The sequence below is a fragment of the Acinonyx jubatus genome, chromosome D1, assembly GCF_027475565.1.
Source record: "Acinonyx jubatus isolate Ajub_Pintada_27869175 chromosome D1, VMU_Ajub_asm_v1.0, whole genome shotgun sequence".
Classification (NCBI taxonomy): domain Eukaryota; kingdom Metazoa; phylum Chordata; class Mammalia; order Carnivora; family Felidae; genus Acinonyx; species Acinonyx jubatus.
The window spans coordinates 74,032,666-74,046,221 of NC_069390.1; the positions used below are offsets into that span (position 1 = coordinate 74,032,666).

Genomic DNA, 13,556 nt, shown 5'->3' on the forward strand with positions numbered 1-13,556 from the left:
TAGACAAGCATCTGGACAAAGAACTGGGCAGGAGATCCTCCAAGCCGCCTGTAGCAAAAGTTAAATGTGGATTGGATTTGAACCAACACGAACTTAGTGCTATACAAGAGGTAGAATCACCAGCAAGTGGCAGAACTTCTCTACTAGGTAAACATATGGTTTGATAAAATAGGGTTTTGTTTTTAATTTTTTTAACATTTATTTAATTTTGGGAGGGGGAACTAGCACTAGTGGGGCAGGGGCAGAGAAAGAGAGACAGAGGATCTGAAGCAGGCCCTGTGCTGTGAGTGGAGAGCCCAACGACGGGCTCGAACCCACGAACCGTGAGATCATGACCTGAACCAAGAGTCCGAAGGCTTAATCGACTGAGCCACCCAGGCGCCCCAATAAAATGTGATTTGTTTAATAGTTTGCCGGTTTTCTACATTTTTTTCAGGATGCTAAATTTTTGTTTTGAAGAAACAGACTGCGAATACTCATGAAAGAAAAAAATGGGTTTACATAAACAGTATTTAAAATTTGGACTTAAAGAAATGTGGCATTAGGGAACTAATTTCTTCTTGTGTATGGTGAAAACCTATTTACTGTATTCCCTATGCTTCCTTTCATATCTCCCTTCTAAACCTGTTTCTTTAGGAGTAACTCTTTTTTTCTCTTCTTCTTTGCTGCTTTTCTACTTCAATACCTTCAGTGCTCTTTTCGTGTATCTTTTGAGGATAATTATTATGCCTAAAATGCTGGCTTTATGAACAGTTACAAGCAGGTATAATTCTTCTCTCTACTTCTTCCTAGATGCAGTTATCTGGAAAATTCCTCCCTGCGATCTTTAGTAAATAGCCCTGTTTGAGTTTCATAATGATTTTTAGATTTCAGACTCAAGCAAATAATTGATCGAGTTTATCCAAGCAGATCCTTGTGTCGATCTCTCCGACACGCAGTAACCCATCACCACTTCTCAGTTCTTGTTCCGCTCTGGCACCTGCCTGTTTCCCTGCCCACTGCCACTCACTTCATGCAGACTCCTGAGTGGCTGCTACAGCTTCCAGTGTTCCCTGTTTGCAGTCTAGCTTTACTCTCATTTTCCCATGGCATATTCAGAGTAGTCTCCCTCTGCATCTCCGTGTTTGAAACTCTTCACCGGGTTTCCCTTTGAGTCGAGGAGTAAGTCTAAATTAAGTCAAAGTCCCTACCTACTGTCACCTGCAGGCCCTTCGTGATCTTGCTCCTTCCTTCAGGGTGGGGTTCACTGCTACTTCCCTGTAAATTTGTCCTGAGCTATCAAGTGTCCCGCCCCCTGCCTTTGGGAGCTTTTATCCTAGCCTTTATCCCACTTCTTTGGGTAATACTTCTAGTCAGAATATGACAGGCACACAGTTTAAAAAGGCGAATAGTGCTAAAAGGTTATAACATGAAACAGCATGTTTTCCTGCCCCTACCCACCCTTCACCCCTTAACTTTACCAGAGACAGCCACTTTTCAAGTCTTTTATGTTTCTTCTTATATTTACCACTATCCTTGGCAATAAATTTCAGGAAAAATCTAGCTAAATTACTATCATGCTAACATGTTAAGTTTTTTTCACTGTTCAGTTAGTGTGCTATATTTCCTTTTTTGTAAAATTTTTTTTTTTAATGTTTATTTTTGAGAGAGAAACAGAGTGCGAGTGGGGGAGGGGCAGAGAGAGCCGGAGACGCAGAATCCAAAGCACGCTCCAGGCTCCGAGGTGTCAGCACAAGAGTCTGACGTGGGGCTCAAACTCACAAATGGCGAGATCGTGACCTGAGCTGAAGTTGGATGTTCAACCAATTGAGCCACCCGGGCACCCCCTAAAACTTCTTTTCTATAGTAAATTGTCATGTTTTATTTGCTTAAAGTTTCTGTTGAATGTCTGTCTTCTTACACTAATACTTCTGTTAAATACCTCTAATGTAGGGGAAGATCACACTATTTTCTCTGTGAAACACCTAGTTGGAAGTTGGAGGACAGCTGTTCTGCATTGTTAATAAGGGTGTTAGCGCTTCCAGAAGGGACAAAAACTGCTTCTTGGAAAGGTACCAAACCACAGTTATACAGAAAAAGATAAGCAGTACGTTTGTAGTTACTAAAATTTCATGGAGGTAGGAGGCAATTAGAGCAAGAAATAATGACTACAAAGACTGATGATAAAAGTAATGTTGAGAAACACTGATCTATATCAATCCTCTAATTTTCTTCTCTATAGTTCATTTCTTTTGGTTTTACTTTCTGGAAGAATTGCCTCAGTGTATTTCTAACTTACGAATTTTTATTTGGACAATCACACTGCACTTTCTAAAAGCTTACTCTTCCTGTCTTTTTCCTTTTTCATAGCATCCTGCTGTTGTGTCACCAATGCAATTAACTACTTTGAATATATATATATGTATATATATATATATATATATATATATATACACACACATATATATATGTGTGTGTAGTGTTTTGTTTGTTTGGGTTCCTGTATTTTCTCTGTCCAAATTCTTTTGTTCCTTTTTTGTTGTTTCTGATTTTTTTTAGAGGCTTTTCTCTAATATCTTGCATATTTGAGTGGGATGCTCATGGCTAATTAGAAATTCTGGGGGCGCCTGGGTGGCTCAGTTGGTTAAACGTCCGACTTCAGCTCCTGTCATGATCTCACGGTTTGTGGGTTCGAGCCCCACGCCAGGCTCTGTGCTGACAGCTTGCTCAGAGCCTGGAGCCTGCTTTGGATTCTGTGTCTCCTTCTCCCTCTGCTCCTTCTCTGCTGGGACTTTGTCTCTTTGTCTTGAAAATAAATAAATGTTAAAAAAAAAAAAAGAAATTGTGTAGTTGGCGGCCCTGTTTCCTGCTGGACTTCATTAGAAAAGGTGGTTTCTCATCAGGCACCCTCAATTTAGTATCTGTGGTTCTTTCCTTGAGGCAGTTTAGAGTTTAGTTTCTTCAAGGAAAGATCTGCCAAGCTTGATGCAAGTCTGGCTGTTGCTGTTATGGAGTCAGACCTGAGGGGAATCTGCATTGAGGATGCAGACTTTACTACCCCTGACTTCCTTTTGGCACTCTTACTTCCTCCCACCCTTGTTTTCTTTCAGTGCCGAGCCCCCCCTGAGTTCAGAGTGTACTGGATTCAGTTTCTCCAGAGCATAAATCGTTAGTCTCCTCTGGGGATAAATGTAGGCGGTGGGATGGGTCTGTTCGCAGTACATATTTTTAAACATTGTCCCTGTCTTCAGTTCCCTGGTGCGCACTTTCCTTATGTAATATTCGGTGCCTTTAACTGCCAAGTTTTTCTAAGGTGGTGCACAGTAGATTAGCTTCTACTTTTGGGTATCTCCCATGCCTCTATTTCCTTACTTGTTCATTATTATATTTGTATCAAAGTATAATATTCAGAGAATTGCACAAATCATAAGGGTTTATTTCAGTGATTATCGCTGTAATAGCCGTCCCCATGTAGCCACCACTCAGGTCAAGAACTAGAGTGTTACAGAACTCCGTAGACTGTCCTCTCGCGTCCTCCCAACTATGGCCTCTCAGTTCTCTCCAGAGCAAACCTCTGTCTTGATGTCAAACCACAGATTAGCCATGGTTATTTTGACTTTATGCTGTCAACACATACCTTAGAATACTATCAGTGGTTAGTGAATTCTCCAGGAACTTGATCCTGTGATTGGTCAATACTGAAGTATTATCTGGTATTTGAACTAGGAGCAGCCTTAAAGTTAGGGAAATGGAAGTGAAGTAATTTAAAGGCCTGTGTGAAAAACTTAAGTGGTTATTATTTCCTTGCTACATACATCAGGTGTGTAAAATTTCAGATTTTTATCTGTAATCTCCATTGCCTTTTTTGTTTGTTTTGGGGGTTTCTTTTAATTTTAATTTTTAATTTTTTTTAAGTTTATTTATTTACTTTGAGAGAGAGATGGCATAGGGGAGGGGCAGAGAGAGAGGGAGACAGAGAATCCCAAGCAGGCTGCATGCTGTCAGCACAGAGCCTGACACAAGGCTTGAACTCCTGAACCATGAGATCATGACCCGAACCAAAACCACGAGTCAGGCACTTAACGAACTGAGCCACCCAGGCACCCCTAAGTTGCCATTTTTGTTTTAACTGTGGAAATGTAATGAGTCCATCTTTTTTTTCCTTGCAGATTCTTGTCAAGACAGGGATCCCCTGAGGGTCTCAATAAGCCGAGAACAAAGTTTCTTTGGGAGCCCACTGGACTGTGAACCATTTGGTTGTCTTTACCCGGTTGCCCAGGAGAACGTCTGTGGTGCTAACTCCAGTGAAGCGGGTGAGAGACCAGTGGAATTCCTGTGCACAGAGATATTTATTGTAGTGTAATTTATAATGACAAGTCGTAGATAACTTTAATGACGGTTGGGAATAGAATCCTTATGGCGCATCCGTAATGTACAGTTCTGTGTACTTGTTAAATAAAGGGGGTGAAACCTGTCTTTATGGTGTAAAAATTGTATGGAATTATCCTCACCAAAGTGTTGGTATGGGTTTACCTTTGTTGGAGGCCAGGTTTCACTTTCTATTTTATATGCTTATGTATTGTAGGGTTGTTTGTTTTGTTTTGTTTTACAAAAAGCATGTACTATTTACACAAAAAGTTGAATGAGGGAAGTGGAGTTTATTTAGAGAATGGTAATTTTGCTTTTAAATTGTTTCACTAAATAAATGCTGATGGGAAGCATATGAGGATATAAAGTTTTCACAGTTGGCAACCTCTGCAAATTTTGTATTTAAGCTTATTTGTAACAATCCACATTTAACTTAATGCTGTTAAATATTATCTTTAAAAAATTCTGTGGTATTCTAAATGACGTGCTTTATGTTCACTTTTAAATATTTGGAAAATAGAGTTGCAAGGGAAAAATTTTAAATTACTTAATCCTGCCACCAAAACACCAGATTAATTTCTTCACTTATGAATTTCTGTTTTATAGGTATAATATTGCTTGCCCTACAAAGCATAGTTCCAGTGCTGCTTCATTAGTGCCAATACTTTTCAGCAGTTACCTTTTCCAAGCAGATTTCTTTTAATTTTAGTCATCACTGTAGTTTAATAGAATGAGAGATGAGAGAGAGCCATTCTCTTTTTGAGGGTTTATAGAGCATTTTACATCTCTTTTTAATTGGAGATTGAAATACCTGCAAAGGATATAATTTCCAGTGAATTCGAGTTTTTGATATTTTGTTTATTTATTTACTTTTTTAAAAAATGTATTTACTTATTTTTGAGAGAGACAGAGACAGCACAAGTGGGGAAGGGGGAGAGAGAAATCCAAGCAGGCTCCGTGCTGTCAGCTTAGGGCCCCATGTGGGGCTTGAACTCACAAAACGTGAGATCATGACCTGAGCCAAAACTGAAAGTTGGATGCTCAACCGACTGAGCCACCAAGGTGCCCTGAGTTTTTGACATTTTAAAATGAAACTGTTACCATTCTTCTAAATTTAGCCAAAGAATACTTGTATTTCCTTTTTATTCTACCCGCAAGCATCCTCTAGCCAAAGAGGACCAGGAACATAGACATAGTTGAACAAAGTGGAATGTTTTGACTTGTTGCAGTGAGGTAGAATGCCCAGCACAGGGAGCTGTGAGGTGTTTCAGGACAGGTATTAGAAAGGACTTACCGTAAGATTTGGGCCTGTATTTGGTGATCTGGGGGAGGCTTTAAGGAAATGGGCCTTGCTTATGAGTATTGGATGTTATCAGGAAGCAGGGGCAATTCCACTATTGGGTACCATAAAAACTTATCCAGGAGGTAGGAATGATGGTGCAAGGCTTATGAAAACTACACTTAGTAAAGAAGCAGCAGTTACTCAGAAAAGAAAAAAAGGCAAGAGAGAAAACACCAAAGTGCAGTAAGTGGTTGCTTGTGAATGGTAGGAAAAGGAAGAATTTTATTTCTTCGTAACTTTTGAAATCGTAACGAGCATCTATCGCCTTTATTTTAAATTATCCAAGGTTTTTCGTTTTGAGAGAGAGAGAACGCGCGGGAGAGGCAGAGAGAAAGGGAGAGAGAGAGAATCCCAAGCAGGATCCACAATGTCACTGTAGAGCCCGACACGGGAGCTCTAACCCATGAACAGTGAGATTGTGACCTGAGCCGAAATCAAGAGTCAAAGTCAAGACTCTTAAGCCAAAACGCTTAACCAACTGAGTCACCCAGACAGCCCTCTAAATTAGCATTCTTAATTATGTCTGACAGATTAAACATATATAAAAATTACACTTTCTGTCTCAATAATTCAGGCCATGGCAAAGAGATGCTTGATCATTTTTATGGTTTGTATAATACTCATGGTTTTGTTTATGTTTAGACATGCATACCAGTGGCCTGATTTTTGTCTTGATGCATCATAGTCACAGAATGGCCTTTTCTGTTGGTACCATGAAATTCCTCATGTTTAACAGAACACCAAGGCCTCAGTGATAGTGCTGGGTCAGCTCCTAGCTCTCAGGGACTGCTTTTCTCTTATAATCATCCCTGGATTCAGATCTTTTCTGTCTTAGAAAAGAAGGTCCTAGCTTTCTACTTCTTCTCTGTTCCCTCCCTTCCTCTTTATCCAGGTCTTCATCACCTTGCCTTAATTTCTTTAGTAGGTTAAGTGGGATCACTAACTTCAAGCTCTGTAGCCTTTGCTTTTGTAGGAAAGCAGGGAACGGGGCTTTGCTTCTGAAGGAAACCAGGAAATTCTTGGGTAGCATGGGAAGATTACTCTGCTTAAGGCATTACCCTGCTTTCGTGATGCTACTTCCCTTTTTGAGTAATCTCATCATGGGCCCCGTCTATCGGGGACAAACCAGTGACCCTTTTTTCTCTGCCAACTGCCTTTGGGGACCTGTCCATTGAATTCTTCAACATCGTTAATTACTCTGACCTTGTTCCTTTCTCATTTTTATTTTTCACCTCTTACCAGTACCCAAATCCTCCCTCTTGGGGAGTCTTCTTGGTATCCGTGTAGAGTTGTGATTATGAATTGAAAAACTGCAGATTAATTTCCTGTCTCCCAACTAGCTTTTGAAATGAGCTGCCTAAGAAAAAAATAACAACTTACCCTGCAATTCACCATATCTTAGTTTCTTTACTGAAAATTGTAGTGTGTATTGAAGAAACCGAGTAACAGTTTATTGGTTAGAACAGTTAGGTCACAATGATATATTTTTTAATGAACTAGAAGAGAATAAAAAAGTGTTTAAGAACAGATTGTACTTACTATAATATTTGGTATTAGCTTTGCTTCTGCTTCATTATCCATAATATAAATATTATGAATATATGAGTAATATACATGTGTGGCCTGGGTTATCTTTTAGAACACACTTCCCACACAAACATTTAAGAAACATACTGTTAATGTGTATGATATCTTGTAATAAAATCACGGTGATAATGAGACACGAAGTTTATGTATTTGGTGGCACAGTTTTAATTTTATTCTGTTTTAGAGCCACAGATGACTATACGCTTTGGCCAGTTTTCTCATAAACTCCTTTGGAGTAAGAGAGAAATTAACTCAGAATACCTGAATTATCAAGTGAGGCAAAATAATGTTTATATATTTTTAATACGTCAAATATAATTAAGACTCATTTATAATAAAAGCAGTATGTGCTCATTGTGATTTTAGAAAGCTCCAGAAGTAAAATTCCTCTTTTTCCTACCACTTGTTGCACTTTGATGTTTTTGTCTTTTTTTATATGCATTTTTCTCAACTTTGAGATCATCTTGTATTCATGATAGAATATTCTTCACTTAATAACAAAAGCATTTCCCATCATACTAGCAGTTTTCTATTTTTCATAGAGTAATAACAAGTACAGTTTTCCAGGGAAAAGATGACTAGGAAATGTTTTTAATGAATAATAAAATGAATGTTTTTGTTTCTTTTTGGTCTGAGATAAGGCAATCTCACAAAGCAAAATATGAAAGAAAATTGTCGGAAAACAGAAATGATGTCCTTTGGTGCTAAGAACTTGATTTGTAATAGTCTAAATTCTCTCCCCTCCCCTCCATTTCAGTCAAGGTCAAGGAGGCTGTGACTGAGAATGACGCAATATTAAGTTATGCTGTGGAGGAAGAACATACATATCTGAGTCCACCTGTGAAGCCACATAATGTTAGTAATGTCTTAATGTGCACCCCATTGTTAGACCTGTTTGGTTTTACTTTGTCTTTAGTTTATACAAGTTGTGAAATGTTAAAGTCTGTGTTCTCTGAGATCTACTCTTCCTGAAGTGGATCAATGATGAAAATAGCCAAATCTGAGCATCAGAAGACTTTGCAGTCTATCTGATGCATGATCTCTGTAGTTCTGAGAAGCAAAAGTAATTTCAAACAGTAAGGGCCTATGTCTGGCATGTGTGCGTGTGCGTGTGTGTGTGTGCGTGTGTGTGTGTGTGTGTGTAAAGGTGATAGTATATAACCAAGAACTTGATGAATGAGATAGAGATGGGGTGGAGGAGATACGTGTGTGTATGAAAGTCTAATCAGTTCTGAGCAATGATGAAAAGGTTTTAGTACTGACCTTTACAGCTATGAAGGTTTCTACACTTGATCTGAGCTCAGAATTGATAACTGCTAAAAGAAAACTGTTACTGATTTGAGTTTTTTCTAGCTATTACTTCCTACATTGTAGTCTAATGTTCCCCTTAATTTTTAGGCTGGAACAGAAGAGATTTATCATGAGCCATTATCATCAATAACTGTTTCTACTGGGAGCTTTTTAAGTTACGAAAACACAGATTTGAGCCTTACAGATGCAGGTAATAATGTCAAAATGTTTGTAAATAAGTTGAAGGACCAGCATCAGTGGAGTTTGATAGATTGGTGAGAGCAAACATTGAGAGATCATCCCAATGTGCTGAGAGGGATTGTTTCTTTAAATCTCAGGAGTAAACTATTCATGCCTGACAGAATATTTGACAGTATAATACTCTAACCATGATTGGAAGTCACAGGCCTGCAGACCCACAGAGATGCTCTGTGGATCTCCAACTACATTTTGACAATTATCTGCTATGGTCATATTTTCCCATTCAGTGGGAATCTATCTGAGCAGATTTCTTCATTGCCCTGCTCCCTTATCAACATATATTGTTGGGCCTCCCAAAATGTGTCTCTAAGGAAGTGCCCAGCCATTAAATATTTTCCCTAAACTCAATTTTCAGGGTCATTTTCAGAGCATGCATCGGACCACAGGGAACAAGAACCTACCACTGCTAAAGAAGAGGAAACAAATGTATTAAGTTCTGTAGTTCCTGCATCACAAGTCAGTTATCAAAGGCAGGACCCTGGGGAAGTTCATAAACCTGTGTTGCCTGCAGTGGAAAAATTCACATCTGGTCAGACACACCTTCAGCAGATGATGGAAAAGCGCATAAATGAAGCAAATTTGATGACTGAGAAGACAGACTTGCGGGGTAAAATGATTTTGAACAATACTTGTATATAACCTTTCATCCTTTCAGTTTGAAGGAGTGATTGAGCTTCGTGTTTTTGTTTTTTAATGTTAATTCATTTTTTGAGAGAGGGAGACCGAGCGGGGGAGGGGCAGAGAGAGAGAAGGAGACACAGAATCCAAAGCAGGCTCCAGGCTCTGCGCTGTCAGCACAGAGCCTGATGTGGGGCTCAAACCCACGAACTGTGAGATCGTGACCTGAGCCAAAGTCAAGACGTTTAGCCAACTGAGCCACCCAGGTGCCCTGAGCTTTATGTTTTTATGGGCTGCTGCAGCAGTTATGACATGGACACGGCAAACAGGGCATTTAGTGCAAGAGGGGATCTGGGACAAATCAGACTGAAGAACATATAGAAGAGATCAACAAATCTTCCGTTACCATTGCAAAGTTAGCTCTAACAGCTGAGGCCCTATTGCCAGTATTGAGAAAGGAGTTCACAGATGAGACCATTGAGGCCTAGTGTGATCGTTTTTAGCTGTGACACCATGGGCAGGCTGCTTGTTATTCTTTCATCTTCTCTAAAAGAGGGATGTTGGAGACTAAACAAAATGATACACATGAAGTACAGTGCCTGACCCATAGTAACACCCAGGACAGTGAAGAAGGATTTTTTTCTTTTTCTTTTTTTCTAACGTTTGTTTATTTTTGAGAGAGAGCCCGAGCAGGGGAGGAGCAGAGAGAAGGGGGCGACAGAGGATCCGAAGTGAGCTCTTTGCTGACAGCGGATAGCCCAGTGCAGGACTCAAACTGTGAGATTGTGGCCGGAGCCAAAGTTGGACACTTTTTTTCTTTTTTAAAATCATTGATCCTAAAATGAACTGAGAATAACAAAGCTTATAGCAAAACAGTGATCATAATGGCTTCTTACTCCTAATTATTAACCTCTTACTTTAGAGCTAGTAAAAATGGAAATGTTGTCAAAAGGTTTTGGTCATTGAGTATCCTCATGTTTTGTATGTTGGACATGATGATAGGACTTAATTTGAAAGCATCTATTGGTAATGAAAAAAAAATGGAAAGAATTTTGTTGAATTGCGAGTTACCTAAAACTAAATTTTATCTCTTTTTCTCAAAATTCTAACAGTTGACCTTGACTTTCCGGAATTGGAACACACTTTTCCAAATCTGCATCATCAGCTATTTAAACCCTTAGAACCACATCCAGATTTTGATATGTTATCATCATACTCTGGGATTTCTCAAGACAGCAGAGACTTTTACCAGGTAAAGTAATATAGATGCTTCATTGCTGTGAGTTTCCAAAAACAGTTTTTCTTCTATTAGAGCAGAACAGTGGTTCTTAGCCTTGGCTGCTGATTAGAATCCTGTGGAAAGTCTTTAAAAATCCCAGTGCTTGGACTGTGCCCAGAACAGTTAAATCAGAATCTCCAGGAGTGCTTTAGATTATCAGGATTTTTTTTAGGCTCCCCAAGTGATTCTAATGTGGAACCAAGATTGAAAACCAGCTGCACTAGAATTTTGTCCTGTGAGCCTTATCTCCAGCTAAGGATTATAATCCATAAGATGCTCAAGAACGTTTTTATTGTCATTTGTTATTAATATTTTTAAGTTTATTTACTTTGAGAGAAAGAGCAGGGGAGGAAAGAGAGGGAGGGAGAGAGAATCCCAAGCAGGCTCCTCACTGTCAGTGCAGATCCCAGTGCGGGGCCCGATCTCACGGTTCGTGAGATCATGACTTGACACAAAATCAAGAGTCGGATGCTTAACTCCTTGAGCCACCCAGGTGTCCCTGTTATTTTATTTTTTTGATTTTTCAAAATTAATGCCTCTTCCTACATAGTACAGCAGCTGAGATTCAAATCAGGTCTTTTGCTCCCATACCCTGACCTCCCCGGCTGTCCTTACATAATAGTTCCTGCTTTTAGAAGACGATCTCATCATATTCTAAACTCTTATCTGCTTAATTTGCAGTTTGTTTTCTAAATAATCTTTTTTTAAAAAGCCTCTTTCATAGTGGCTGAAATGGAAGAATGGGTTTAAATAGTCAAATTACTAGTGTGAAAGAGAAGTGGTAATTAAGGAAGAGTAGTATCATAAGAACATGATTATTGATTCGGTTGGAAATACATAATCAGTATTTCAGCCTTTCTCTGTTGTTTTCGTCAGAACTCTGATTCTTCATGGGAAAGCCACCGTACTACCGTTTCATCCAAAAGTACAGCTTCCTTTACAGCGCTGAGAACCAGCCTGAATCCTTCTAACACAAGCCCGAACCAGCAACCTGACCCTCACTTGGCTCATGCTGCAGCTCAGATTTTTGCTACAGAAAACATTACTGAGGGTGTGTATGATTAAGTTAGAAAAAGTTAAAGAAACTCCACTGCTTTTTCCGTGGTTTACATCCATTTTCTTTGGAAATTGTGCCTGGCAGGTCTTGGTATGTCTCCACTCCTGCGGTCACCAATCCCCAGTGTTACAACTTCTGTTTCTCTGTGTATCCGTTTAAGTAACAGGAGTAATAATGCTGTTTGCATTTTTACAGTACGGAATTTGATAAAAGCAAAAGCACTACCTCTTGTTCCTCAACTTCCTTACCTCAGCCCTTCCAGTTAACAGTTTAAGTATCCTTATAAAACTTTTTATACAGGCCAGTAAAGCTTCCCGGTTAAGTGTCTTACCCTTAATTTCAGCTCAGGTCATGACCTTACGGTCATGAGATAGAGCCCTGTGTGGAGCCTGCTTAAGATTCTCGCTCTTTCTGTCTCTGTCGGTCTCTTCTCCTTCCCTCTTTCCCTTTGCCCCTCTTCCCTGCTCACGCTTTTGGTCTTTCAAAAAAAAAAATACTTCTTGTACAAATTTTGTGTATACACACATATGCACACCTTTTTATATATGAGGTACATAATGTGCGCATTTAGTCTGTTATTAAAATCGGTATTCTCTCTTAATGAGGGAAAAGTCCTCAGCATATCTAATAACCATATTTTCTTTATTAGACTAGGAGAAAATACATGGTATGAGCAGTGGAGTTATTAAAAATCACTGTGACCATCCTTTCGTTCTCTATTCATGTATACATACATCAGCTTTCACTCCCCAAGTAGTAGGAAGTAAGCTGAATTCATTATTTACTCAAACTGTTATCCAGGTTTTACAACATGTAATTATGGCTAACTTATTTCTTACAGGCTCTGAACAGTCTTTTCAACAGCTTCTGCCAGAATTTTCTTCACAGGAGGGGAGCCAGCATGTTGATCTACCAAGTATTTTTAGCATTGAAGCAAGAGATTCTTCCCAAAGCCTGGAAAATCAGAACTACTCTGCACAGACTGAATTACAAAATAGGAAAAAAAGTGTTCCTTTCCAGCTCTCTGTAGGAAATTTACAAAATTCAGGCTTCAGGTCATCTGATGAGGCTAATGTATTTCATCACTTAAATCTACAGCATAGCACTCCCTGTGGTTCTACCTCTAGTGAATGCTCAATAAAAGCCCAACCAGAAGGCAGAGAAGAAACACTGGGCTCTGAAAAACTGTCAGAAAGAGGGATTGATACAATGTTACAAAGTCAAGGACTCAATGGAGACAAAAAGGAAACCTGTGGGGTTTTAAATATAAATTCACAAGTAGAGGAAATCGATTCACAGTTGTGTCTGAGAACAGTGGAGATGGGAACTTCAGTTCAAGCACCATATTCTGTTCAGAATGAAAAATATTTTGAGAATTCAGCTAAAGCAGAAACTCCAGAAATCCTAAGAAACCTCTCTCAACTAACACAGTCAGAGCTCTTTTTAAGTTCTGGATCATTACAGAGCTCTATTCCAATGTGGGTAAGTGAAATCTGTGTTGTGTGGAAATAAATTCATTTCCAAGGAAGACTTTTGAAACAAATTTAGAAGGAACAAAGCTACTTAACATTCCTGAGCTAGTCAATCATATAATCATTGGAAATTTCCAATGAAATGAGCAAACTCCCAAATTTCAAGTTTTTTTTTTTTTTGAAGTTTGAGAGGGAGAGGGCACATAGGGGGAGGGGCAGAGAGGAAGACGACAGAGCATTCCAAGCAGGTTCTGAGCTCAAGTTTTAAGCTGACCTTTAAATTTTACAACCGGTCTGCTCCCA

The 13,556-nt window shown here is 39.2% G+C and overlaps 1 protein-coding gene and 2 non-coding genes across 3 annotated transcripts in view; all 3 read left to right on the forward strand.

The window, feature by feature from the left end:
- CEP295 (centrosomal protein 295) overlaps positions 1–13,556 on the forward strand; it is a 55,612-nt gene that overhangs the window by 39,340 nt on the left and 2,716 nt on the right. Inside the window, exons 17-24 of the mRNA XM_015082644.3 lie at positions 4–147; positions 4,149–4,292; positions 8,034–8,131; positions 8,675–8,777; positions 9,183–9,434; positions 10,558–10,697; positions 11,601–11,775; positions 12,623–13,263. Of these exons, the coding sequence (XP_014938130.3) occupies positions 4–147; positions 4,149–4,292; positions 8,034–8,131; positions 8,675–8,777; positions 9,183–9,434; positions 10,558–10,697; positions 11,601–11,775; positions 12,623–13,263 (1,697 nt within the window). The remainder of the gene's footprint in view (positions 1–3; positions 148–4,148; positions 4,293–8,033; positions 8,132–8,674; positions 8,778–9,182; positions 9,435–10,557; positions 10,698–11,600; positions 11,776–12,622; positions 13,264–13,556) is intronic.
- On the forward strand, positions 8,253–8,332 carry LOC113593841 (small nucleolar RNA U2-19). Its single transcript, XR_003414201.1, has one exon. It is a non-coding gene; the product is annotated as a small nucleolar RNA U2-19 (small nucleolar RNA).
- LOC113593840 (small nucleolar RNA U2-30) lies at positions 8,510–8,579 on the forward strand. The gene has a single exon (XR_003414200.1). It is a non-coding gene; the product is annotated as a small nucleolar RNA U2-30 (small nucleolar RNA).